The sequence below is a fragment of the Fulvia fulva genome, chromosome 4 (genome assembly GCF_020509005.1).
Source record: "Fulvia fulva chromosome 4, complete sequence".
NCBI classification, from domain to species: Eukaryota; Fungi; Ascomycota; class Dothideomycetes; order Mycosphaerellales; family Mycosphaerellaceae; genus Fulvia; species Fulvia fulva.
In genome coordinates, this window is record NC_063015.1 from 4,621,054 (window position 1) to 4,646,426 (window position 25,373).

Genomic DNA, 25,373 nt, shown 5'->3' on the forward strand with positions numbered 1-25,373 from the left:
CCACACAGTACGAAACCACCACAACGAACGTCAAGCAATCGGGAGCACAAAGCGGCTACCATGTGCACACACCGAGCTTTCGGAGCTTGTCGAGCACGCCGTGTCGCAGGACTTGACCAGTGCATTAGGAAAGATTGTTCCCGGCGATGATCTGTACGATGAAAGTGTCGTGGGACGTGGCTTCCCGCTGTGTAGCATCAGCACATGTGTCACTGGGCCGGCGGAACATGATGCGACGGTAGCTTGGAAGGTGTGCAGCCGTTGCTTCGGGACATTTGGAAGGCTGCGTGCAGCCGCATGCGACGTTCTGGTAGGTGTTGGGAGAGGTGTGCAATTGCCGGTACTAGGGTTGCTTGGGGTTGAGGTAGTGTGCTAAGCAAAGTGGTGGGACGACGATGACATGATCAGATTGGCAGATCGATGCGTCAATACCTCACGAAAGTATTGATGAGGATGTAGAAATATGGTGAGGTGTTGCAAGGACTACGAGCTGACTTGCAGAGTCTGATAATCACGTCTCGTCCCGAATGCACGGCTTCCAACACACCTTCTCAACAGTATCGACACAAGCACACTGCATTTACCTGGTCTCCTCCGAAGAGACCATCTTCCAGACCCACCAACACAACACACACACGGCACATACTCAACCCCAGACCAGGCCCAGAGCCGAGACCTCAATGGCCACATGGCTTTCCTGCAGCACATGGCGCCTTTATCCATCGATCCACCGATCAAAGCCAGCACGGCACATACAAATACACGAGGTCATCAAAGCCGACAAACCCCCAACAGACCATCAAGACATGACGTTTCGTGTCAAGAAGGCTGAAGTCTGGAGCACGTCAAGCCTGCTATGCGGTGGCGTTGGGTCTAGAATCAGCCTGCCTGCAAGACATGGCATCTCCATTGTTGCCATCTACCAGCGACTAGACCACACACCTTCTGTACGAGATTCGATCCGTACTCATCAAGCGACTGTGTTGCAAAGCGAAAGGGTCGAGGAGTGGACGGCACGATATCCTGCATCCTCTGGCCATGCCTGAGAAGCGCATGTTCCATACGCCATAACCACCTGCAGGCTCTTTGGCTCTCGAAGGCGAAGATACCACTACATCCGGCTACCCAGCCAGTAATCATATCGGCCATATCATGGCCATCATGATGAGGCCCTGAAGGTAGTTGGTTCTGCCTCGTGCCCACAATATCCTCGATCGATACCGTTTGACAACTCTTCTTCAGCCTCAATGATCCCGTCTCGACATGGTGGAATGCAATGCGACTACTTGATCGTTCCGAGGCAATGTGTTGCCGTGAGATAGACGATTGCACCTAAGATCACGAGAGCTCCGCAACATCGACCAGGCTCTTCCTTTGGTCAGGTCAACGGTTTGCCAGTTTCCTATCCATGTACGCTTTGCTTCGACCGTGATCGTTGCCACGACCATTATCGTTGCCAGGGCATACGTTGGTTCAACGTTGATCGTCTGTTGCGCTATCAATGACCACATCTGCTTGTTGCTGATTCAAGACCTCACCATGAGTTCATTGCATGGCTCACAGGAACGTAGAAGGGGAAAAAGACGACCTACTAACAAATCATCACCCTCAACATCGTTCACCGATCCATACATGCGACAAAAGGATATACAATCAAATCCTTTGCAACAGTTCACTCCACCTCCAATTGTGACCGATATGGTCGTGGTATCGTGCAATTCGCGCAATAAATCAAAAGTGCCCCCAGGTCCAAGAAGCTGTGCCTCCAGCTCTCAAGCTAAAAGGCCATGCCGAATACCCTACACCTCAAAACGCCATAATCATTGTTACCTCTCATACCTCGGCAGTTCCGAACTCGCCGACGCATCAGCATGGCTGTCATGTGAAAGTCCATACAGCTCTTCATTCTCATCAAGCACGGGCGCTGAAGGTGCGTGAACACCTGAGGGTCCCGCTTCTTCAGTATCATCATTCGGTGGTGCTGACGCTTCCATCTGAAGATTTCTCCTCTCTAGTTCTCGCTTGTCGTCAGTCGGTGGTAATGTCCTCGATGGTATTGGTGTCAGCGCGCCGCCATCTCGTGGCTCGTAAGCCGGCGTACTCGGCAGATATGATTGACCTTCCCGCTCCTCATACACCGGTGTCCTGGGTAAGGGTATGCTGCTGGCATAGTCAAGAGGAGTGAAGGAAGTGCCGATCGCGGATGAGCTAACCATCGCAGTTGGGGGATGGAGCGTGAATGCAGGAGGCGCGATCGCGGCCGCAAAGCTTCCATTCGGTTGCTCATCTGGTAGGTACGGTGCACTTGGAGCAGCGCCCGCACTTGCTTGGCCATCAGCGTCAGGTGGCTGACTAGGCAAAAGTCGCTGCTCGGCACGGTGCACACGTTCTTTCTCCGTCAGCTGTGATTCGTCCTCAGGGGCCGGTATGGGTATCGGTGGAGGTGCAATGTATGCAGGCGATGCGTATTCGTTGTAGTCATGATAGCCGTTGCCGTTCGTCATCGGATGATGGTAACCATTTTCATGGACCTGATATCCCTGTCGTGTAGAGGGGTGATATTGGTGATGATAATGGTAAAAATGTGGGTCGTAACCCTGATCATAGCCATACCAGTCGTTAGCATACTGAGCGTGATCTCCATTCCGGTCAGCACCCGGTTGTGCATCCTGTTGAGCCGGCATACTGGCCGGGAGCCGCTGGGTTGATTGGGTTGAAGTGTCCGCGACGGGCTCCGCCCTTTGCTTGCCTTTGTTGCGATTGCGCTCAGTGTCTCTCGTTCCAACGACGACCTCAAACGTACACGATACAACGCCCTTGTCACGTCGCAAGCCGGCGGTGTCGATCAACGGAGTTCCAGAACCAGTGTATGCGGTTCGTTCTCGCTCGACACCAGGGGTCGTGGGGCCTTGTATCAAAGTATTGGCCAAGCCGCCAAGATTGCCCAAGTTGCGGTCTTGAGTAGAAAGCTTGCCTTGAATGTCAATTACGACTTCAATGTAGTACCGAAAGCTGATCATGGCTCCTGGTACCGTTGATATCGTCGGGAACTCCTCCGCATCCACATGTACTTTACCAGTGACTTCCGCCGTCAACGAGTTTGGATCCACGATGAGAGGCACAACAGTCTGAGACAAGTCCTTCCGAAACATGTGACTTGATCCCGCTCCAGACAAGGATAATCCGCCAAGACCTGTAGCTGATTTCGGGTAATAATCTTCGTATCTGGCTTCCTTGCCTTTCTCGGTGGGACCCAGTGGAATGGAAGGATGCATGTCAACTCGAGCTTGCCGGTAAAGCGTGATGATCACACCATGCAAGCTCTTGACATGCTTGATGTGGTTGACATGTACTTTGACAGGAATGTGATCCCCGCGAAGGCAGCCTCCTTTCATTGATTCAACCGTGGCGTTGATGGTCCGAGTAGTGACAGATGAGTTGCCGTTGGCGGTGGTCTGCCTGCTGACATCGCTCTGTCTCGGAGAAGTGGCATTGGACTCCTGGTGGGAGGGACGACCCTGACTGCCCGTGACCAAGCTATCGAAGCTCTGCTCGCTGGGTGAAGGACTCTGCAAGCTGCGCTCGCCGTTTGGGGCCACACTTGGCGATGATGAGGTCTGACTGTCTCGACGCTCGCTTGAGCCCACTTTGGAGTCGCCTTTGCGACCTGTTCGATCGCTGTCGACCAGTCTCCTCGCTTGACCTTTGGCTTTGGTCCGGCGCGATATTGCTTCCAGCGTGATCGTCCTCGCCTTGGGTGGGAGTAGTGATGAGATGTCTATGCTTTCCACGTAATAGACCTTGTGGTCGCACTGAATGGTGGGCGAGATAGTGGTGGGTCTCGTAATGGTGGCCGTGATCATGTAGGATATAGTTCCTCGCTCAAACTGTGGAGGCTCGTCAGCGTGATTGGCGCGCGGCCTGGGGTTGGGGCGATAAGGCATACAGATATACTGCTGGGCAGATCGCGATCTGGAAACTCGAGGTTGAACTCGAACTGGTATGCTCCCTCGCCAAGCTTTCCATCTCCGCAAAGCACGACCTCGTCTTCGAACAGCGATGCGAAGCCATTGCCGAAGTACTCGCCTGTCCTGCTGCCTCTGCCCGTTCCGACCTGTGTACTGTTCGCGCGATAGCCATCGGCGGGCGGACAGCCCGGATTCTTGTACACCTGCACATAGCCGTGCAGACAGACCACCACGTGCGTCACGCGTATCGGTTTCGCGACTCGCAGATGTACGGCGCCCGAGACTGTTTCGCCCGGGCCGTACTGTTTGTGGACGTCGGGGATCTGGACGTAGAAATCGGTGACGTTGCGCGTCTTGCTGGCGAAGGGCGATGTGATGCGCGAGAGCAGGCGTCGTCCGGAGCGCGGCGTCGAGGATACGGAAGGAGAGCGTTCAGTCTGCGGCATTCTACCACCGCAGTCGCAATCGCGGTGTGGCCTACCGGTGCGGCGGCCTGAGAGGCAGTGGGCCGACGGGCGGCGACATGCGCGTTGGCAGGTGTCGGTATGCGATCCTGCGCGCGTGCAGAGTCGAGTGAATGTTACGATGCCAAGGCGATGGTCGAGTGGGAGGCGTGGTGGTGGTGCTCACCTGGTGGTGGTGGGCTGGGAGGCGAGAGTGCGCTCGTAGCAGGTCTGGGCCGAGGGGACAACGCGCTATCCAAAGCATCGTTAGTAGTGTGCTCGCGCTTGGTGGAGCGGCCGCTGGAGCCCGAGTGAATGCTCTTCAGCTGCGACGTGCAGTCAGGACGAAGTGGAGGGTGTAAGAGGGCCGGCCGTCGCAGCTCGATTGGGGCTGTGCAGAGACACATGCACTTGATGCAATGACGTGGAGCATCATGCCCGTTGCAGCGTGTACATTGGATGTACATGTGCTGCTCGTCGTCCATGTCCTTCGCGCGGCAACAGGGTGCGGCCGCCCAGCTCCACTACATGTATGCCCACACATGGCATGTAGCGGATGGCGCATCGATTGCAATGGTCGAGATAGGCGTGACACGCTGGAGTTACTCACCAATCTCGTCATGAACCAGGCCAAGAGTGCCAAGTCAGTCTTACGCAGCTCTTCTGCTCTGCTGCAGTCGCCCTTCACCTTTCACATCCGGCTTTACCCTTTACCCTAACAAGTCTCTTCGAATGCTATAGAAGGATGTGCTCTGTTCCCGCCCGCGAGTACTCTTAGCCAGGCGGAGACTCGCTCCGCTGTTGGTGGACGTCGGCCGTAGAGTGTCGTCAATCGATGACACGAGAAATAGAACAGCACAAGAGAATCGACAAGCTTTACATTCTACCGGGGACAGGGGCATGAGGGGTTAGGTCTTGTAAGACAGAGCTAGCCGGCTCTGAAACCTGGTACATACTGTACTGCAAGTGTGATCCACCCTCTCTCTCATGCCTCTGATGCCTCTCTACTCCCGGTAGAAACCATGCCCGACCTTTGGACCATCATACGCAACGTGCCATCATGCGACACAACGCAGCGGTCGCGCGCCGAGCAGGCAACTGCAACACAAGTGGCGTGGCACTGGCATCAAGACTCCCTTGAAGCTTTCATTCAAGCTTACAATATTGAGTGCCCTGCAGCCTGTTCTTGTTGGCGTAGCGCCGGATGCCTTCGCTTCCACGCGCCCGTACATTGTTCTTAATGATTGCGACATCAACACGAGTCAGCACTCCGTCGAGGATGGGCTCGAGTCTTCTTCGTCGGCCCGCTGCTGTCGACATCCTCTAGCTTGTTATCTGCTCAAATCCCGGCAAGCACCTCGACTGAGCACCACTCCTTTGCAGTTCTACAGGTCTTTGGCAGCCTCATACTGTACCAGCTTGCATTCAAGGCGCGCGGTGGATCAGAGACTGGGGTGAGGCAAGGATTAAAGCCAATCTTGCATTGCGCTTGACCTCGTACACTAAACGGAACTATTTGGCGGTGGATTTCTAATGGGACAGCACTTGCATCGACAGTCCACGTTTCTGATCTCAGTCTGCTTCCGAATTGCCTCTGACACAGATGGTCAGGACGCTTACAAATGGCAAATGGCAATCTCTTGCGAAGCTCAGGCAAGGACATGGCATATCTTCGTTTACAGGACTATGCTGCTCCACTACACTCCACGACCAGAATATCCTGTGTGAACCATTCCACGTTCTTAACGCGTGCTCCCACAACGCGTAGTAGAAGCATACCAGGCAGCTCCAAGAAGCCGACTGCGGAGAGCTTCAAATGAGGGGCATATTGCAGCATTGCCTCATCAATCATCAACCACGCGTAGCTCATGTCGTGCTCGGCTCCTCGCGACACATCTGCTTAGAAATTCGTCATCAAGGTAAACATATACATCAAGCTGACTACCTCCATTTCTATCATCACCTAAACACACAGAAAGCAATCATGTCGAACAACTTCTACCTCCAGGGCACTCCCGATGATGTCAAGAATGCTAAGGCACTGCATTTGATTACGCAGAACACGCCTGTAAGCAGGATCACCCATAGAGGGAGTTTCTGAGTGATATCTTGGATACTCATGGCTTCTGCCCTTCGAACAACAATGTACCAAGGCTAACGCACCCACCTCTAGAACGGACAGGCGGTCCAAGTCTTTTTGGAGGAACTGAAAGATGCCTATGGCACCGAATGGACCACCACCCTGATCGACATCAGCACGAACGAGCAGAAGAAGGACTGGTTCCTGAAGCTTGACCCGAATGGTAGATACATGTGTACTCCGTCACACAATCCACGATCAACTACCAACGAGTGTGAACTTCAGGCCGCATCCCCGTCCTCGTCGACAACACCCAATCCCCTCCCTTCACCGTCCACGAGACCTCCGCCGAACTCTTCTACCTCCTCAAATTCGCCGACAAGCAAGACAAGTTCGGCTTCAGCGATGACTTGGAGCGTAACCAAGCCTTACAGTGGACCTTCTTCTGGCATGGCTCTGGGGCTCCTTATCAAGGACGTAAGTCTCAAAACACTTCGATGAGATTCCCGCCTCGAGTGAGTGAATTTGGCTGATGTGACATCTTCCAGAGGTGAACCACTTCACCCGCGTCGCCCCCGAAAAGATCGAATACGCCATCAATCGGTTTAAGAATGAGACCTTGCGAGTCTTTGGCGTGTTGGAGATTCACTTGAGCGGAAAGTATACCGGTGAGGTCAAGGAGTACTTAGCTGGGAATGGAAAGGGAAAGTATAGCGTTGCTGATATCAAGACGTGGCCATGGGTGAAGAACTGGGAGAGGAGTGGCTTCACGAAGGAACAGGTGCAGGATTTCCCGCATTTGTTGAGGTGGATTGATCGTATTGCGGAGAGGCCTGCGGTGCAGAGGGGAATTGGGGAGGGGTATGTTAAGAAGTAGGTCCAGGTGTAGATCGAGAGATGAGTCTTGGTGAGAGAATACAGGCCAACGTGATATACAGAGCGAAGCTTTGAGCTGTGGAGTGCAGTTCGCATCGTGGATCGGGACTGGAAGGGTGAAACGTAACAGAAGGCTTTCGATAGCGTTCTTCTAAGCTACGAGGAGACACTGTAGCTATGAAAGCTGTGCACTTCGCTTCGCCTGTCATTCGGGTGTTGTGTCACAGCCGCGCTGGTTGCTTTTCCGCTGGCTCTGTGGCTGGTCGAGCATACGGCGAACGAGCTGTCGCTGTCTACCAACAGCTGCGATGGTGCCGTCGTCCAGCACATGCATCCTCTTGCTTGGCCCATCCTGTATCTTACTCCCCGATCAGCTCCCGGCGCCACTGAGCCGCAGTCTTGCTAGCGTGACGACGGCAGAACTCCTGAACCTCCTCATTGTACTCCAGCTGATCATGGTGGTACCCAAGCGTGGCAGTAGTACTGATCGAATCACTGATCTCTGCCTGGAGCATGAGACCGTAGACAGTGTCGAGCACAGTGGTGAGGGAAACGTCAGAGGTCCAGTCTCGAGACAACAGCGCATGGCAGACCCGACCATGAGCATTGATGTTCGGATGCTTGATCTTGGTCACGAAGCGCACCTCACATGGATGAGTCGGAAAGCTCTCGCCCATGGAGAGATAGAGCAGGAATGTGCCTTCGGAGTATGGTGTGCCTTCTGGTCCTGACAGAAAGATTTTCCAGAAAGACATGTCGGACTCGCTGACGTACACATCGTAGCCTCTATCGGCGCTCACTGTGAGTATGCGATTGATCTCAGACATGATCCGGTTTGTGCGGAGGTTGGTACGGCTCCCGCTCGGCTGCGAGGAAGACGTCGAGCGACGAGCGTGCATCGTAGTGAGTTGTACGAACGAGTCGCTGAGGTTGGGGTGCACTTTGCCTGCAGGGTAGTCGTTGGCGGTTGCTGGAGTGATGGTGACCTGGTAGCGAGCGTTCGCAAATCTGGAGGTGTATTGGACCTTGGTGCGTGGAATGCTTGGAGGCAGGACGATCGGGGGACGCTGGGCCAGCGCGAGTACAGGCTCGAGTTCGCAGATCATCATTGCGCTCTCCAGTGACATTGGGTGGAATCTGTAGCAGCCTATGAAACAAAAGGGTGTTAGCTATACTCAAAATCCAGTACAGCACCTCGGTGGGCGATGCCGAGTAGGGGAAGACATGCGTCTAAACGCCTGCCGACTTCAGTACGTACCTAATTGAGACGAAAGCGTCCGCAGGTCGAGGTTGTCGTCGCCACCAAGAGAGATGGAGTCGACAGCAATGTCGTTCTGCATCATCGCGAAAGCGACATCGTGCGCCTGGTTGGACGTGGACTTGGTATCTTCTCCGTCAGAGAGGACGATAATGCGCTTCTTGGCGTTTGGGTATCGGCTGGCATATTGCTGGATCTGGTCGCGGCCAAGTGCCAGAGCGTCCCACAAGGCCGTGTCACCTGATGCATGGAGCCGTGACACTGCTTTGCGGAAGTTCTCAAGCACGTGGCTGATTGGCTGAGCAACAGTGGCTGTCTCTGCGAATGATATCAATCCGCAGTGGGAGTTGAAGTTGTAGGCGATCAGTCGATTGATCAGAGCCTCGAACATTTGCTTGAGCACATCCAGTCGGGTGAGCTTGACAGACTCTTTCTTTTGAGTCTTCGCCCACACTTCATTAATCTTGACCTTCAAGACCAGTGGTTGCTGTGACTCGGGCCGCGTAAAGAGTAAATTTGATGTGTCGTCTTGACAATAGACTGGCTCTGCTGTCAGGCGACCGAAACAGTGCTCTGGTGTCAAGAGGTCAGCTAGAGAGCAGCTTGCGTCGCGCGGAGTACCCGAGAGCAGGCCGTCTCCGCTTGATTCCATGTCTGTCCATACTTGTCTCTCCTTCACTGTTGGCGAGCTGTTGTTGGCAAATTGGTAGCGCCAGTAGCGCCACATGATCGACTCCAGTGTGCAAGTCGTGTCTTTGCCGATCCAGTAAGAGAAGCGCATCTGCGTAGAGTTGTCGTAGACCTTGATGAGCACCATCTCAGCGGATGCTGTAGCCATGGCACTGCCGGAGCCCGACACACCAAGATCAGCCTCGTCTGCTATGCGGATTGTGATTCGGTCTCCACTCTTGACGCCTCTCGAATCGGCCGTCGTCAACGACGGCAGCAGCCTGTCTCCGTTGGCACGGACTAGCTGGAATATCTGAACACGGGCTTTCAACCCACGGAAAGCAACCTGGTACAGCTCGTTGATGGACCACGATTTCGGAATGGTGCGTGAGAAAGAGCCATCTCGACTGACGAAGGTGAGCTTCAGAGACCCGAGTGTGAACTTTATCGCGTCCGGAGCGACGGGCACAGGCAGTATGTCCGTGGCATCGATCCAGTCTTGCGCCTTGTCGGAGACAGCTTCGTTCGCGGTGAGATGCGTATCTGCCAGTTCGAGGCCGTGCATGGGGCTTGATTTGCGCCCGACCGCGAACCATCGCTCGATTGCGGACCGAGAGTACGTATGACCATCGCTCGCCTTCACTGCTTCAGTGAGGAGGCCGTGAGAGATGGGACACATCAACTCGTCTGGCACCTCGGTCAGTGCTGTTGGCAGAGAAGTTAGCTGATGCGGCGACGATCCGGATGGGACCGCCTCCCCAATTGACCACTTCCACTTCCGAGAGATCTCTGGATCGGTCGATGCGCGGAACAGCAGGAAATCTACCAGACCATCTTCGTGAGTCCGCGAACCTGCGAAGAACATCGCCAATTTGTCTATAGCCGACTTCTGCGCGGCGAGGCTAAGCCGGCCGAAGTGGTGATTCTGTCGTGCCTCAAGATCGGTGTGGCTTTTCACGATCTTGCCAGAAAGAGAGACCCGGAGGAGTTCCAGTACCCGGGTAGCGACTGAGCGACGGCGAGCGCAGAAACTATGGCCACCATGTCCGAGAAGGACTCGTGATTTGACAATTGCTCTTTCATTTCGTCGAATGTTGCTTTGGCGTAGTGTTCGGGCTTTACGAGGGACTCCGCCGTAATCTAGTCAGGTGTCAGACATGCGGCATGAGCACGTGGCAGTGCGTCAGATGGAGTGGGAACACTAGAGCGAAGCGCGTCGTGCAATGCCTAGGCTCCGATATGTCGCCACCATCTGAGCTACTGCTCGATGTTTGGTGCTCTCCAATCACATACCTGATCAATCTCATCTGCAAAAGGCAGATCGTCATTGACTTCGTCGAAGTCTGTCTTGAGCCGCATGCTAGAACTGTGCTCGTTGTCAGTATCTACGCCAGATTGAACACATTTCTCGAATCTCCGGGACCTACCTTGTGTCCACGCAAAACATCAAGATCTCGTCAGGCTGCTGAAGGCGCTTTACAGCGAGAGAACCTCCAAGCACGTCAAGCACGGCTGACCCATCATTGTGGTAGACCTGCAACAAAGGAGCCAGTATCTGCTCGAGGACAGGTTCGTTGATGGTCTCCGATCCATGCTGTGGTCTGAAGATCTCGGAAGACTGCCCAGGCTCCGAGCATGGCAGCTGACCGGTGTAGACAGCTACGTGCGCGTTGCGGTCAAAGGTCAAGCATGGCGCAACAGCCGATGTTAGCGAGGATGGCATATAGACGCTGAGCTTGTTACGGCCGCAGAGCTCGGCCAGGTGATCCAGCTCGTGCAGTTCCGTTAGCTCGAAGGCTGAGCTTGCCACGCCCTGATCCGCATACTGATAATTGCCAGCCAACTTGAAAGTGGAGAACACGATAGCCTCTGTCGAGGTGCTACCGCCTGCCATCAGTGCAACGCGAACTTCGCGTGGTGCACTCTCGATTCTGCTCATGTAAGTCTGCATATGCGAACTCGCAAGCACACCACGGCTATCGAAGGCATCGTAGAGATCCTTTTCAATGAGGCCAGTCTGGGTCCGAACCGCGTGAACGACTGCCTCGTTGGTCCGGTGGTCACGCAGGTCGATAGCCTCGAATGCCGACAGATATGGCATAGTATGGATGTCGACGGTATCCTCTGCCAGCTTCAGGCTTCGAGCTTTCTCAAGTATGAAGCCAAACAGGAGTCGGCTGCCCTCAAATACCCTGCTGTGGCCATGGCCCACGAGTTCCGTCGGCATGAAACCATCAAGCACCTCGAACAAAGATCCCGACAGCGCAGCACATTCCACAGCACTTGGAGTCTTGCCTTGAGCCAGAATGTATAGTGTTCGTAGAGCGGGTGGGAAACGAGTGAGCAGGTCAAAGCAATGCAGCACAGCGTCTTTCTTTCTCTCGTCGTCACCCATGTCCTGGACTATCGAAGTGAAGACTCGCAGGCATGACAGGAATATGGCCATGCCACGGTCAGATTGCTTGATAGGTGGCTCCCAGCAGGCGCTAGCGCGGAATATGGTGCTCTTCCCAGTGATTGCAGATAATGTTGAATGAGACCGAGCGCGCTTGACCGCATAGATGGTTACTCCGCCATCGAGAGCCAGCGCTTCAAGGCCAGATTCTGCGATCGTGGAAGCTGATACAGCACGGCCAATTGGCAGCTCAGAAGTGTGAAGATCCAGAACTCTACGAGAGACGGAGGTGTTGTTGTTGAATGTCACTCTTGCATGCGCAGGAACATGTCTGGCCTTGTCACACAGCGCGACTATCGGAGTCTTCTTGTACTGCACCAGGCCCTCGGATAGAGCTCGTACTTCTCCGTAGTTGGAGACTTTCTTGTCAGTGAGTATGCCCTCACCGAACGTAGTGCGTAGCAGACCAGCAAGACTCGCCTGAGTGGCTGCGCCGCTTATGTCGAGCTGGGCGACCTGCGACTTGCCATGAATGACAATGACTTGTGATGGTGGCGAGGGACCGTCTGCGAGTCGCTTGGCAAGTGTGCAATTGCACTCATTGTCGAGGTCTGTCTTTTCGAAGTTGTGCGGAAACTTTAGGTGATCTGCCACCAGTTCATGCAGCTTGTCGAGCGTGGCAGTCTTGGAGATGTGAATGACTGAAAGCGCGGAGAGGTCGTTCTTTGCCAGTTCAGGTGTCACGACCCGGATAGCAAGTTGGTCTTCACCGACGGTGGGTGGCGGTGCTGGATCGGTGGTGGCAGATGGCGCTACTGCTCCCTCCTCGACGGTGGCGTCCTGCTTGGACTGGAAGACTGCGAAGAGCTTCTCGGACTTGGGATCTGTGATGACATCTTCCAGCAGATCTTCCGAGTCAATGATGGCGCCGGTATCGCTGTCTAGGTGGAGGGTGACATGATGGTTGTCAGGCGCAAGCTCCAGTCCCTGTCTGGTGATGCGGCGGAAGAGCTCCTCGAGAAAGGCTGAGACGAGAGCGGAGGGCTCGAATGGGACCGCCAATACTGGCCGAGGCTGCTCAAGTGTCCCAGGCGAGACGATGGTGACTGTGTAGCGCAGCATCTTGAGTGCAGGCTATGTGATCTGTCGCGTGTAAGAGTGCTGATGGCGCCGACAGCTAGGCGCTTTTGTGGTGGTTTGCCGCTCTTGCCGACAATGGAGGTGGTTCTACCTGGTTGCGGGTGTATGTCTGAGTCTGCGGTGTGCAATGTGCAAGTGTGTGTGTGTCAGTCGAAAGGGAATGAGTGCATGCGGTTCGCGTGTTTGAGGCAGCTCGAGCTTGAGCCTTGTTGCCTGAAGCGCGACACCCTGCGTGTGTGCTCTTTCACGTGCACGACGTTCACTTCAAACGACTCTCCCTTTTACTTCTTCCTTTGTCTTTTCATGAACATTGCAACCCTGCTAGACACACGTCTACACGGAGGAGTTTGCCGTGTTCAGCGTCTGCCGCTCATTTCCTGATGTCTTCTGCGCACAGCTACGCGCTCGGCAAGCTGCATGTCGTCGGATATGTGCTTGCAGGCTCTCGTTCGATGATCCATCGCACAACTGCCTGCGAACATGCGTGGCATTGAGTGTCCAGCATCTTGAAGCTGAACTCAAGCCTTGAGGTCCAGCATGCTATACGCTTGACCGGTGTGGACATGTCCACTCTAAGGCTTGGCCATGATTCAGTCTCGTTCAGCTCAGAGGAAGGACGACAGATGTACATACAAACGGGAGAGCTGCATGAAGTCTGCCTTCTACAGCTGGAGGCCCACTCGTGTCGGTCCATGCTGCCGGTACAAGTGCCTGCGTCTCTTGCCATGTTCCGGGCCGTCAGCAACTATCAAACGCATAGCCGTGACCGTGACTTCGGCGGCATCCTTGCATGTGTACTACCTGTGCACGCTGTGTACCTGATCTGGGCTGGATCATACCCAGCAAGCTGGAGCTTGGGCATTGTCTTGAAGCTCACGCCATCATGGTTGCACAGCCACAAGGCAGCCGTGTTCCGAGGTGTGTGAAACTCGGGAAGGAGGGCTACCATTATGGATATTGCAGACGGCTGATCACTCGCTTCCTACTCGCAGCAGTACCTCATTGTCTTGTCTCCCGTAGGACGTTTCCAGCCCATGGTTCGCTCGAGTGAGGCTGCTGACAGGGCGCAACGAGCCATCGTTTGGAAGAAAGAGGTGCAAGACAGACAGCCCGCCACTGTGTAACCCTAGCCGACGTAATGTCACGCCCTTTGCCGGAAGAGTGTGCCGTGATGACAACAAGCGATCACAAGCACGAGGTCAACACGAGAATGATGTGCACGAGAACACGATGAAAGCACAAACGACGTGGTTCGGCGTTTTGCGACCGCCACAGAGTGCATCATACCAAAGCTATTCCTGTCGTTGGAAGGTGGTGTTGATTGGTCGTCATGCAGGTACTGGGCTCGTGCATTGGAATGGCGGGTTGGCCAGCGGACGGATCTTGATCTTGCAGTGTCCTGGTGCTGCGGCGAAGCTGGAAGAGGGTCCACGTGTGCGGACAACAACGAAAAGTTATCGAATGCCACAAAGATAGCAGCGCTAGACAAAGCTGCACACAAGCGCACACGTGGACGCCGGCAAATATAGCAGTAGCAACAGCACGATACAGCAGACAGTGGTGAGGCCGATAGGGGCTGGGCGGAGAGGTGTGTAGAAAGTCTATTGGTCGTCGAGCTGCCACCTCAGACCTGAAACGTGACATGCCCTGCCCAGCTGGAGCTGCTTCATAAACTCTTCGCCCGCGCACCGCACAGCAGCGTCATCTTCATCTCACACACACACACACACACCTCCACCTCCAAAACATCACTGCTCAACAATTCTCCCCTGATCTGCACTACTTCCGTGCACATCTCCATCACACTCGCTCTTACGACTTGACTGTTCACGACACCCAGTACCTCTTAGCAGCCAGAACCAGCGACTGTACCAGCTTCACGAGACCCCACGCACACCCTTCCTATCGTTTGCTCAGAGCAGCTGCAATCATGTGGTAGGCTGCGACGAGATGCATACATGATCTGCAATACTGACCATAGCAGTGGAATTTTCGGATACATCAACTACCTGGTCGAGAAGGACCGCAAGTACATCCTCGACACTCTCGTTAACGGTAAGCAAGCATGATGGCCCTTCACCGCCGCAACGCTCCGCAGCTGTCAATGCTACTTCGGTTCGCAACAGTAGTGCAAAAGCAGCGTTGCAGCTCGAGACGCCTTAGCACATTGCGATCCCCCCATCCACCAGCATACTAACGCGTCACAGGTCTATCGCGCCTCGAATACAGAGGATACGACTCCGCAGGTCTCGCCATCGATGGCGACAAGAAGAACGAGGTCTTCGCCTTCAAGGAGGTCGGCAAGGTCGCCAAGCTGAAGGAGCTCATCGCTACCGAGCAGCCAGACCTTACCAAGGTCTTCGACAACCACGCCGGTATCGCACACACTCGATGGGCCACCCACGGTCCCCCAAGCAGAACCAACTGCCACCCGCACCGATCAGACCCCAAGTGGGAGTTCGCTGTCGTTCACAATGGTATCATCACGAACTACAAAGAGCTGCGAGCACTGCTTGAGACCAAGGGCTTCAAGTTCGAGACAGAGACGGACACAGAGGCGATCGCCAAGCTCGCCAAGTACATCTTCGACCAGCACCCAAACATCGAATTCACCACTCTGATGAAGGCTGTGATCAAGGAGTTGCAGGGTGCATTCGGTCTGCTCATGAAGAGCGTCCGCTTCCCAGGCGAGGTTGTGGCTGCCCGCAAGGGTTCCCCGCTAGTCGTTGGTGTGCGCACACAGAAGAAGATGAAGGTTGACTTCGTCGACGTTGAGTTCGGCGAGGGTGGTGATGTGAGTACATTGCAACATACTCCGTCCTGTGCTTCCGAAGAGCGGCAATCCTTCATCAGCAGCTCAGAAGCAACATTTCGGGAATGTCGGGCGCGACTTTGCAATTCATCTGCTAACTTGACGTAGGTCCTCCCAGCTGAGCAGGCATCCCAGAACGTTGCTCTCAAGAAGAGCAATGGCCTTCTTGGCGGCAACCTCCTCGCACCGCCAGACAAGTCCCTCCTCCACCGCTCGCAATCGCGTGCCTTCCTCTCCGACGATGGTGTCCCACAGCCAACCGAATTCTTCCTCTCCTCCGACCCAGCCGCTATCATCGAGCACACCAAGAAGGTGCTTTACCTGGAGGACGACGATATCGCCCACATCCACGAGGGCCAGCTCAACATTCACCGTCTGTCCAAGACCGATGGCACTAGCAACGTCCGCGCCATCCAGACCATCGAGATCGAGCTCCAGGAGATCATGAAGGGCAAGTTTGACCACTTCATGCAAAAGGAGATCTTCGAGCAGCCAGAGTCAGTTGTCAACGCCATGCGTGGTCGTTTGAACGTGGAAGAGAAGACGGTCACGTTGGGTGGTCTCAGACAATACATCAGCACAATCCGCCGCTGCAGACGTCTGATCTTCATCGCCTGCGGTACATCGTTCCACTCCTGCATGGCTGTCCGTGGAGCTTTCGAGGAGTTGACCGATATCCCGATCTCGGTCGAGCTTGCATCCGACTTCCTCGACCGCAAGGCACCAGTCTTCCGTGACGACACTGTCGTGTTCGTCTCGCAATCTGGTGAGACCGCAGACTCGCTCATGGCCCTCCGCTACTGCTTGGAGCGTGGCGCCCTGACTGTTGGTATTGTCAACGTTGTCGGCTCCAGCATCTCGCTCATGACCCACTGCGGTGTCCACATCAACGCCGGACCAGAGATCGGTGTGGCATCCACCAAGGCCTACACTTCGCAATTCGTCTGCATGATCATGTTCGCACTTTCCCTCTCAGAGGACCGCGCAAGCAAGACACAGCGACGAATGGAGATCATGGAAGGTCTTGGCAAGATCTCGGAGCAGTTCAAGCAGATCCTCAAGATGGACCAGGAGATCAAGGAGCTTTGCCTCAAGTTCAAGGACCAGAAGTCTTTGCTCTTGCTCGGCCGTGGTGCCCAGCACGCTACCGCGCTCGAGGGTGCTCTCAAGATCAAGGAGATCTCATACCTTCACTGCGAGGCTGTCATGTCTGGTGAACTGAAGCACGGTGTCCTCGCGCTCGTCGACGAGAACCTCCCGATCGTCATGATCCTCACTCGCGACGACATCTTCGCCAAGTCCCTCAACGCATACCAGCAAGTCATTGCTCGCAAGGGTCGACCAATCGTCATCTGCAACACTGGTGACAAGGAGTTCCCCGGCGACAAGACCGATAAGATCGAGGTTCCACACACAGTTGACGTTCTGCAGGGCCTGCTGAACGTCATCCCACTCCAGCTTATGGCCTACTGGTTGGCTGTCGCAGAAGGCCTGAACGTGGATTTCCCACGTAACTTGGCTAAGTCTGTGACTGTCGAGTAGACGATAGATACTTGCTTTGACGCGAAAAACAATTGTGATGATAGAGAGATATTGACAGAGGGTCACTCAGCTGGATTTCTGAGTGTGTTGTAGCATTAGACTTGGGAACGGACTGGACAGAGTGGAAATGATCATGAATGGCGACGTCTTGGTGCGTAGACAGAGTATTGTACTCCAGATGAAATGCATTTCGTCCATCTATCCCCTTCCCGATTGTGGTACTGATGCTACTGACTGTGCTTGCAGGTGTTGCTAAGAACCTCGTGGCAGAAACGTTCGGGCGACTCATTATCAAGACATGCTCCACCTCTCATGGTCGCCGAAACACGCGACGTCCTCGTTGACCAATCTATTCTATGCTGCCTCTCATCTGGTTCGAGAATGCCAATGTATCTCAACCGCCGCAGTTGCTACCACGTACAAGTCATCGAATCCCCCTTGAACCGCTATCGAAAGTCTCATACCGCAGCCGGCCAGAGATCCGCCTCCGTGCTCGTGGGCGCATAACCACCAGTGGCCACGATCGCCTTCTCCTCTCGCAGATAGCACTCCTCACCATCCACCCATTCAGGATCGAATACGAACACCTTACACTCGGCATTCTTCCACGGATAATGCGAGAACTCTGTGGCGCCTCTCGTGAGGAAACGCAGGAAGTCTCCGTGCGCCACCAGCACGATGTTCTTTTCAGGTCGACCTCGAAGGAATTGACGAACCCATTGGGCGCCGTTGTGGAGGCTGAGGACCCTACAGCATCTGGGACAGCAAGTGGAAAGTTCAGAAGACGGATGGATCTATCGTTCTCCAGAGGCCCAAGAGCTTGAATGGTGGGATCGCTCGATAGCTCTGCCGTATGACCCTTTGGTGTGGACCGCCATTGAGGATCTCTTCTCGAGGAGGTGGTTCGAACGGCTTTGGGTCTTACAAGAGATCGCGCTGGCGAACGAAAACGCCGAGCTGTATTGTGGAGTGGACTCGATATCGTGGTATTGTCTTCGTCGTGCTATAGTCGCTCTTGACGGAAGACCTGGTGTCCCTGCGTCAGTGAAAGAGTCGGTGTACATGAAGAGGATCATCGCATATGGAAAGTTAGGCTAGTTCCTGAGAGCGGTTGTGGCATTGTCTCGACGACATGCTTGTACCGATGCCCACGACAAGGTGTACGGTGTTTCATCCTTCCTGGGACAAAGTTACTGGAACAGATCCGGCCCGATTATGCGCTTCCTCTACAGAAGATCTTCACGGATATCGGTGTCAAATAACTGCAGCTCTCCGGTCGTCTCGATCTTTTGACCCTCATCTCGTCCTTGGACGGCCAGGATAGACCCTCATGGGTCACGGACTGGACACAGTTTCCGAATGGCGTGTCGACTCCAGGCTATTACTATCTAGCATCAGGCATGTCTTGTGCACATGTACAGCACCATCCGCCGAACATGTTGGACGCTACTGGATGCACTCTTATGACTGTCGTCTCAGTGAGTGACAAAGCTGGCAAAGACGATGAGAGCATCGCCGCCACACTCAAACGGATCGGACCCAGCAATGTGGCACAAGGGGCATATGTGACGGGAGAACCGCTATGTGACGCCTGGTTGAGAAGTTTGACAGGAGACTTGTCACAAGAGCGTCACCCCGAGCGCATCAATCGCCCTACTCTCGATCAGCTCAGAGAATTGTCCAAACCTCTGCTAGATGCTAGCAACAACCCTGCTGACGCGAAGTCTCTGAAAGGATTGATCAAAGATGCCAAATTGAAAGGCACGATAACCCGAACCAAGTTCTTTACCACGAACACCGGACACTTCGGATTCGGGCCAGTGGACATGCAAGCTGGAGATCGGGTATGTGTGCTCCTGGGCTTCTTCACTCCTTGAGTGATCCGAAGAGTAAAGAACAGCGATGGCCGCGTCCGCCTCCTCGACTGGGTATTTGTCCATGGCATCATGGATGGTGAGGCCCTGCTTGGACCTCTGCCAAAGGGCTGGAGTGTGCATTACAAGCAGGTTGATGGGCGGTGGAGCGCACGTTTCATCGATCCGGCTGGTGCAGAGCATTTGGACGATCCGCGACTCGGCCCTTTGCCCAGAGGTTGGAGTCGAAAGGAAGTCGAGATTACGGCTGATGATCCGATACATGTTGACCACTTTGAGAATAGGAAGACTGGCGAGGTCATAAACTACGATCCTAGGATGTCTGTCGAGGCCATTGAGGAGAGAGGCACGGAATTGGAGACGATACGTCTCGTCTGAGATCCGTTCACTTGCTCACAAAGCGAGTGGGTCTCCTCCAAATTAAAAGCTCCAGGTGCGCTGGCGGTGTACCGCCGTGGCTGCTATCGTCGGGCTCCAAGGTCTCGAAGCAGTCCTGCTGTTATAGCGATCAAAGCTGAGCGATCGGTCTCGAGGCATGTATGCAGAGGGTTGCAGGTATTTCTTCACCGGCCAGCTCGCTTGCATGCAGTTCGCATCGACACGAAAAGTCGAGAGCTGAGGCAGCGAATCAGAAGGCTTCGACATCCTGCTTGGCCAACACTTGTGGCAAGACCGAGCTTGCGCAGCCCATGAGCTCCATGCACTTCGTACACGGCGGAGCTATGACAGCCTGACGACTGCTCACACTAGCCTGCTCACTTGTTGCTCAGTCAGCAGAGTCAAAGGCTTTCTCACCTGTCACGTTCTTGAGACTACCTCTGCAATATCTATTCTGCCGTCGAAGATTCAGCAGCGAAGATGGACCTCTCTCCACCGGCTACGAGGCTGGTAATGGTTGGGGCGTGCTATATCGACACAATACTGAGGTATCGTCCCAACGAAAGCGGCTGTAACGAAGCGCTGAAGACTGATCAACATGACCAGTGTCCCCAAATACCCCGCAGAGGACGACAAGCTTCGCGCGAGCTCTTTGGAGAAGCGAAGAGGTGGCAACGTCGCCAACAGTCTTGAGGTCCTGCAGCAACTGTCTAGCTCCAGTGGCCGATCAGTCGACCTCACGCTCATCTGCCCTCTGCCGAGCCCCACCTCGCAAGCAACAGAATCTGTCAAGAAATCTTTTGGTCCAAGTGTCGACCTTTCTTTGGCTCTATATAGAGAAGCCAGCTCTGAAGCAGCAAGCAGCTTCATCATCAAAAGCATTGAGAGCGGATCTCGGACTATCGTCAACTACAATAACCTTGACGAAATGACGCTTCAGGAATTCCAGACCCGGATTACGTCTGCGCCAGCAGGACAGCGAACATGGTATCATTTCGAAGGCCGCATACCAGAAACGTCTGTAGCCTGCATACGCTGGCTCAGAATGGCGTACCCAGATGCGGTCGTCAGCGTCGAAGCAGAAAAGCCGGCTCGGGAGGGATTGGAAGCCATGGCGGCTGAAGCTGATGTCGTGTTCTTCTCGAAAAGCTGGGCGCAGGCAAGCGGGTCTGATGATCTGAGGTCCTTTCTGAATGCTCAGGCAGGAATTATGAAGAAGGCGAAGCTTTTGAGCTGTACGTGGGGAGGCGAGGGAGCGGCCGTCATCCGACCTGATGATGGCTTCTATCACCATGAACCAGCGTTTGTGGATTCGCAGAAGCAAGTGGTCGACACGGTTGGAGCAGGCGACACATTTGTTGCCGGAATGTTGCACAAGCTTATCACTTCTGATGAGGCGGATGTTCCCGGTGCTTTGGCTTTTGCGAACAAGCTCGCTGGACGCAAGGTGTTGCAGGTCGGTTTCGCAGACCTAGCGTAGAAGGGGCATGTGGCGTCCGTGCCTGGTCGATGCAGACGCTGTTCAAGCTGTCTTTGCTTGCGGCACGACAAGTGGTTTGACCTAGTCTTCCTCGTCGTCGTCCGAAGCCACGGACGATTCGCCGCTCTCTACCTCATTAGGATCGACAGTCTCGTTGTCATCAGACTCACTATCTTCCGGATCAAGATTCAAAAAAGGGTTGCCTAAACTCTGACCGATCAGAGCATGCTGCTCATCGCCTCCCCTCCCGAAGAAGCAAGTAATACGCTCCAAGAGCTCATCTTCTTCCTCTTCATCAAACGAGAAGCTAAGGGTCTTCCAGATATCGTCGATGGCTAGGTGATGCTTCAGGATCCGCCGCCGCCGCAGCCTCTTCTTGGTCTGGAGTGTTTTGTCCGACCCTCGAGTCATCATCCTGGAAGGTTTTTCTGGGTCCAAATCTCCTTGCTTATTCATGATAGCTTCCATGAAATCATCATTCCCGCCGGCCTGACGTGTGCCGAACTCTGCGGCTTCCGATAGAAACGCAGTCAGCATGACCTCCCAACTGATGCTACTGATTACGACGATCCAGCTGGCAAGATGGCGCACGATCACGTTGAAGAAGCAAGTCATACAACTACGCCCACTACGAATTGATTAGCTGCACCTAAGCTGCAGCCCTGAAGGCGTTATGTGATCTCGGAACACTAGTCCTATGCTTAAAAGCCGGCAAGGGGCATTTCCGCATCGGCGAGGCGTATCTCACTGTTGCCTAATCGACAACGTCGCCGGGGAGCACACCAGGTCATGCAGACAAGCCTAAGGATGGAATGGTACATCGGCAGAGCTGTGCGTATGAAGTCAGGTGTGCGTGTCACTGACATGCGAAATGATGAGAAGTGCGAAGCAGCCTGACGACGCCTGTTGAAAGGGGTGGGCTTCTCAGTGAAGGCATTGCATCTATGAATCGTGTTAGAAGACTAGTCCATGGCAGACGAGGCTGAGGGGGCGAGCTGTTGACCATTCAACTACAGAGGCGGGCTGACGACTGTCCCAGAAAGCACAAGAGGAAATTGAGCTGTACGTATTCAGTGCTGCATATCCGGAAAGTTCTCTGAGCCATGCTGGGCCGGCAAAGAAGGCCAAACTCACCGCGCTAGAAGAGTACCGAACGCTGAAGGGCCAAGATGACTGCTCGCGACAGACGGCCAAGGCATAAGAAGGCTAAGCTTACACGACGATCAGACCTGCACGGTGCCTTGCATCCAGCACGTGCGCGACCTATCCCAACACCTCAAGGACCCACATCGATATGGCAAGGATCATGGACGATCTCGGATGTGGAGAAGTCAGAATCAGTCGGAACGGCACCGTATTCTAGCTCCAACAGCGTGCCATGGCCTAAGGCTGATGGGAAGCAGCGATCATGTGCTTTTGAAATCTTGACAGTGCAAACAGCCGCAGCCAGCACGTGAATGTGAGGCCAAGGGCTCTTGGCTGAGACCCCGATCGGCAAGCGCGCATCATGGTCCCGAATCCGATGACTGTAGAGCAGAGCAGGAGCCGGATTGTATATGAGTACCGCTATTGAAGCCTGAAATCACTCCTTTGACAGCGACAGACCAATTCGATATCAACAACCACACTCGTTCAAACCAAGCTCGCAAAATGAAGCTCACAACCGCCCTCCTCGCTCTCATCCTGAGCTGCTCCTCATCTGCTGCTCCTCTTCAACCTATGCACCAAGACGCCGAAATTGACAAACGCGTCGCTCCAGCCGTCGCAGCTGGCATATTTGGCGTCGCTGGCGGTACAGCACTGAACGCAGGTCTCACCGGCGTTGTGAAAGGTACCACCTCCGGCACAGTCAAGAAATTCGCCAACAAGATCTTGGGCAATCCTCACTCGAAGCGTCAAGTTGATCCTGTTATCCCCACCGAAGAGGTGTGGTCGTTCGAGGACTTGGAAGCGGTCTTTGCGAAAGCGACGGTGGAAGAACTGTTTACTAATGCGAAGGAGGAAGAGGCAGCAGTGTGTGTCAGTGTGGAGTATGAGGTGGAGCATGATGAGAAGACAAGAGAGGTCGAAAGTGTTGATCTGGGGAATGGGGAGGAGAAGGCTGTGTATGTGCAATGGAGCCAGAGATCGTGTGGACGAAATGAGCTGACTTGTTGGGTAGCTTCGATTGCTTTCTGCTTGCTGGACCAAGCACTTTTAAAGTCTTGGGGCAGAAGAGCAACTCCACTGTAATGCTAGATGGCGGACCATTAGAAACGAGTCCACGACGCTAACATATTCTATTGGGCCGCTGTCGAGGCTCCATCTGGCGCTTGGAACGCTGCGGATGGCGTATTGACCTTGTAGGAGCTGGAGAAGAGATAGAACACAGAAGCGCTTTGTCCAACTGTTCTCTTTTGCTGTCATGGCTTGTAGCTACGGCTGATGAGTAGGCGTGGCGAAGAGCTATGTTAGTCAGTCTTGGATTTGTTCAAGCTGCTCCAACGAGGTGACGTTGACATCCTGGACGACTAGTGAAAAGTGGAGTGCCATGGCAACTTGGTCCGGACGTCGAGCGGGCCGACCTTGTCCCAGGTTGCCAAGGGCGTGTTCACTCATCCAGGAAGCTCTTCTCCTCTTCTCCTAACAAATGTACTTCTTGGTCGGATTGTGCAATGTCCCGAACAAAGAGCTTGAGCTCTGGTCCGTTCCAGTTACTCCAGTCTGAAGCACCAAAGACCTGGTGACAAAGTATGTTGCCGCCGCTATATTCGTTGGCTTCACGTTTGGAAAGCTGCTCATCGTTACTTCTTCTACTGTTCCTCTTCTTGTCTCCAGGCCATCCACCTTCACCTTCGCTACTGGTGGCCTGCCCAGCTTTCCCATATGATCTTCTGGAGGGTAATTTTGATTAATGGTATCGACCACATCGCTTCGGATGAGTGCCTGCGCTTGTGACTTCGAGGTTCTGGTCAGAACGGACTCTCACTCAGCTATCAATTCCTGTTCAACGACGCGTATCCATCAATTTGTGCAACTGTCGCTTCTATCATACATGCGCCGCGCATGCCTCGTTGGGCTCATCGCCGCCTTCGTTTAGCTGTAAGCTTCCTGTGGCTTCGACTCTACAATGCTGCTCATCGCTATCAGCTTACCATAACACTGGCTTGACATCAAGAGGGCAGACATCCAACCCTCACTGACCTATAGTGCGACCGACCCTGTTAGTGACAAGCTGAACATGGCCAAAGTGACATAGTCGTCCGCGACCTTCCTTATTTCCCCCTTGGGCCCAACTCGAGACGATTCGCTGCTTCGAGCAATAGAGCCACACCTTCATTCCTTGACTTCTGCACTGAGTCTTGTCGTGAAGTCTGCTCCTAGCCTAGCATGCCAGAGAAGCCGTTCATGGTGGTGTCCGGCTCGAACTCGGCATCAACATCTGTCGGCTCGGCAGCACCACCAGCTGCCACAGTTTCGTCGACCCATCCATGCTTGATCCTCAGGCTCCAGAAAGTGCAAACGAGACGGTTGACGACTTCTGGGCTCAGCTGATTCCTTTTCAGCACATGTACGAAGCTGTGTGGCGACCAGTTCCTCTCCAACGACTCGCCGGCTGGAGCGATGGCAAGCGCGATCATGCATAGCTCAGCAAGATCGGGTTGGGTCTCCACCCAGAAGTTCTGCCACCATAAGATCGGAGTCATCTGCTGAGCCGCAAGCCAGACCATGTTGTTGTCGAAAGGTCCAGACTTGACTCGAAGTAGTGATAACATGCCGAGGAGATTCGATGCCTTGTGCGCGTTGCCATCGCAGTACTTCATCAAGAAGGCTTGCAGTGATCGTGACTGAGTTTCTTCGTTACTGTCCAGGATCGACGGTCGACGATGCTGTTCGAGTGGGTCTGCGAGGAAGGCGATGAGCATTAAAGGGGCATCGACCAGAGCGTGAGTGAGCTGATGCCGTGATGGAACTTTGAAGGCCGGCCGAAGAGTGCGGACAAAGGCTCTGAAGGCAGGGTGTTCTGTAATGTTCGGGTTGAGACCAGCATTATTGATCCAGTGAGCACAAGCAGCCGTTGCGATGTCCTGCTCTGTCGATGACATGGATCCAATGCCTCTGGTCCGAGCACGCTGCTGCTGTTGAAGCTCGGCAGCCGAGGGCAGCGTCGGATCTAGTCGATGTGGCTGATAAGTCCGCCATAATTGTTCTGGCAACTCGTTGCATCGTTGCAAGTGCTCAATGACCCTGGCTTTCTCGTTGGACGTCCATTCTGTGGCGCAATGTTTGCAGGTGACGCGTGGATGTCGCTTGCCAGACTCTTCGTCGAGCGCGCGTTCGACCTCGAGCCAGCAGTCGTCCCTGCCGCGAGGCATATCGAGGGCGAGGAGCAGTAGCTTGATGTATGGCCCGTCTCGCTATCGGGTTCGATGAGAGCTGCCGACCACGGTGTAGGTGGATGATGGTGCTCGTGGACAA

General features: G+C 54.3%; 9 protein-coding genes across 9 annotated transcripts; 5 read left to right on the plus strand and 4 right to left on the minus strand.

The window, feature by feature from the left end:
• Positions 1–1,826: 1,826 nt before the first annotated feature.
• On the minus strand, positions 1,827–4,414 carry CLAFUR5_04977 (pH-response regulator protein palF/RIM8; the record flags this gene model as incomplete). The annotated part of the gene is made up of 2 exons (XM_047904125.1): positions 1,827–3,887; positions 3,947–4,414. The coding sequence occupies 2 exons, from the start codon at positions 4,412–4,414 to the stop codon at positions 1,827–1,829; spliced, it is 2,529 nt and encodes an 842-aa protein (XP_047760965.1).
• Positions 4,415–6,395: 1,981 nt separating this feature from the next.
• CLAFUR5_04978 (Disulfide-bond oxidoreductase) lies at positions 6,396–7,368 on the plus strand (the record flags this gene model as incomplete). The annotated part of the gene is made up of 4 exons (XM_047904126.1): positions 6,396–6,479; positions 6,585–6,726; positions 6,777–6,968; positions 7,040–7,368. The coding sequence occupies 4 exons, from the start codon at positions 6,396–6,398 to the stop codon at positions 7,366–7,368; spliced, it is 747 nt and encodes a 248-aa protein (XP_047760901.1).
• A 358-nt stretch (positions 7,369–7,726) lies between these two features.
• On the minus strand, positions 7,727–12,811 carry CLAFUR5_04979 (putative bifunctional E2/E3 enzyme; the record flags this gene model as incomplete). Its single annotated transcript, XM_047904127.1, has 5 exons — positions 7,727–8,514; positions 8,626–10,196; positions 10,253–10,434; positions 10,588–10,660; positions 10,722–12,811. The coding sequence occupies 5 exons, from the start codon at positions 12,809–12,811 to the stop codon at positions 7,727–7,729; spliced, it is 4,704 nt and encodes a 1,567-aa protein (XP_047760976.1).
• A 1,948-nt stretch (positions 12,812–14,759) lies between these two features.
• Positions 14,760–17,183, plus strand: CLAFUR5_04980 (Glutamine--fructose-6-phosphate aminotransferase [isomerizing]; the record flags this gene model as incomplete). The annotated part of the gene is made up of 4 exons (XM_047904128.1): positions 14,760–14,764; positions 14,814–14,884; positions 15,037–15,623; positions 15,750–17,183. The coding sequence occupies 4 exons, from the start codon at positions 14,760–14,762 to the stop codon at positions 17,181–17,183; spliced, it is 2,097 nt and encodes a 698-aa protein (XP_047760095.1).
• Positions 17,184–18,619: 1,436 nt separating this feature from the next.
• CLAFUR5_04981 (uncharacterized protein) lies at positions 18,620–19,435 on the plus strand (the record flags this gene model as incomplete). The annotated part of the gene is made up of 2 exons (XM_047904129.1): positions 18,620–19,027; positions 19,079–19,435. 2 exons carry the CDS (start codon positions 18,620–18,622, stop codon positions 19,433–19,435), a joined length of 765 nt encoding a protein of 254 aa, XP_047760094.1.
• A 598-nt stretch (positions 19,436–20,033) lies between these two features.
• Positions 20,034–20,915, plus strand: CLAFUR5_04982 (Ketohexokinase; the record flags this gene model as incomplete). Its single annotated transcript, XM_047904130.1, has 1 exon — positions 20,034–20,915. The coding sequence occupies one exon, from the start codon at positions 20,034–20,036 to the stop codon at positions 20,913–20,915; it is 882 nt and encodes a 293-aa protein (XP_047760316.1).
• Positions 20,916–20,996: 81 nt separating this feature from the next.
• On the minus strand, positions 20,997–21,530 carry CLAFUR5_04983 (uncharacterized protein; the record flags this gene model as incomplete). The annotated part of the gene is made up of 1 exon (XM_047904131.1): positions 20,997–21,530. One exon carries the CDS (start codon positions 21,528–21,530, stop codon positions 20,997–20,999), a length of 534 nt encoding a protein of 177 aa, XP_047760315.1.
• Positions 21,531–22,565: 1,035 nt separating this feature from the next.
• CLAFUR5_04984 (uncharacterized protein) lies at positions 22,566–23,188 on the plus strand (the record flags this gene model as incomplete). Its single annotated transcript, XM_047904132.1, has 2 exons — positions 22,566–23,020; positions 23,077–23,188. The coding sequence occupies 2 exons, from the start codon at positions 22,566–22,568 to the stop codon at positions 23,186–23,188; spliced, it is 567 nt and encodes a 188-aa protein (XP_047760269.1).
• A 1,086-nt stretch (positions 23,189–24,274) lies between these two features.
• On the minus strand, positions 24,275–25,270 carry CLAFUR5_04985 (uncharacterized protein; the record flags this gene model as incomplete). The annotated part of the gene is made up of 1 exon (XM_047904133.1): positions 24,275–25,270. One exon carries the CDS (start codon positions 25,268–25,270, stop codon positions 24,275–24,277), a length of 996 nt encoding a protein of 331 aa, XP_047760268.1.
• Between the last annotated feature and the right edge of the window lie 103 nt (positions 25,271–25,373).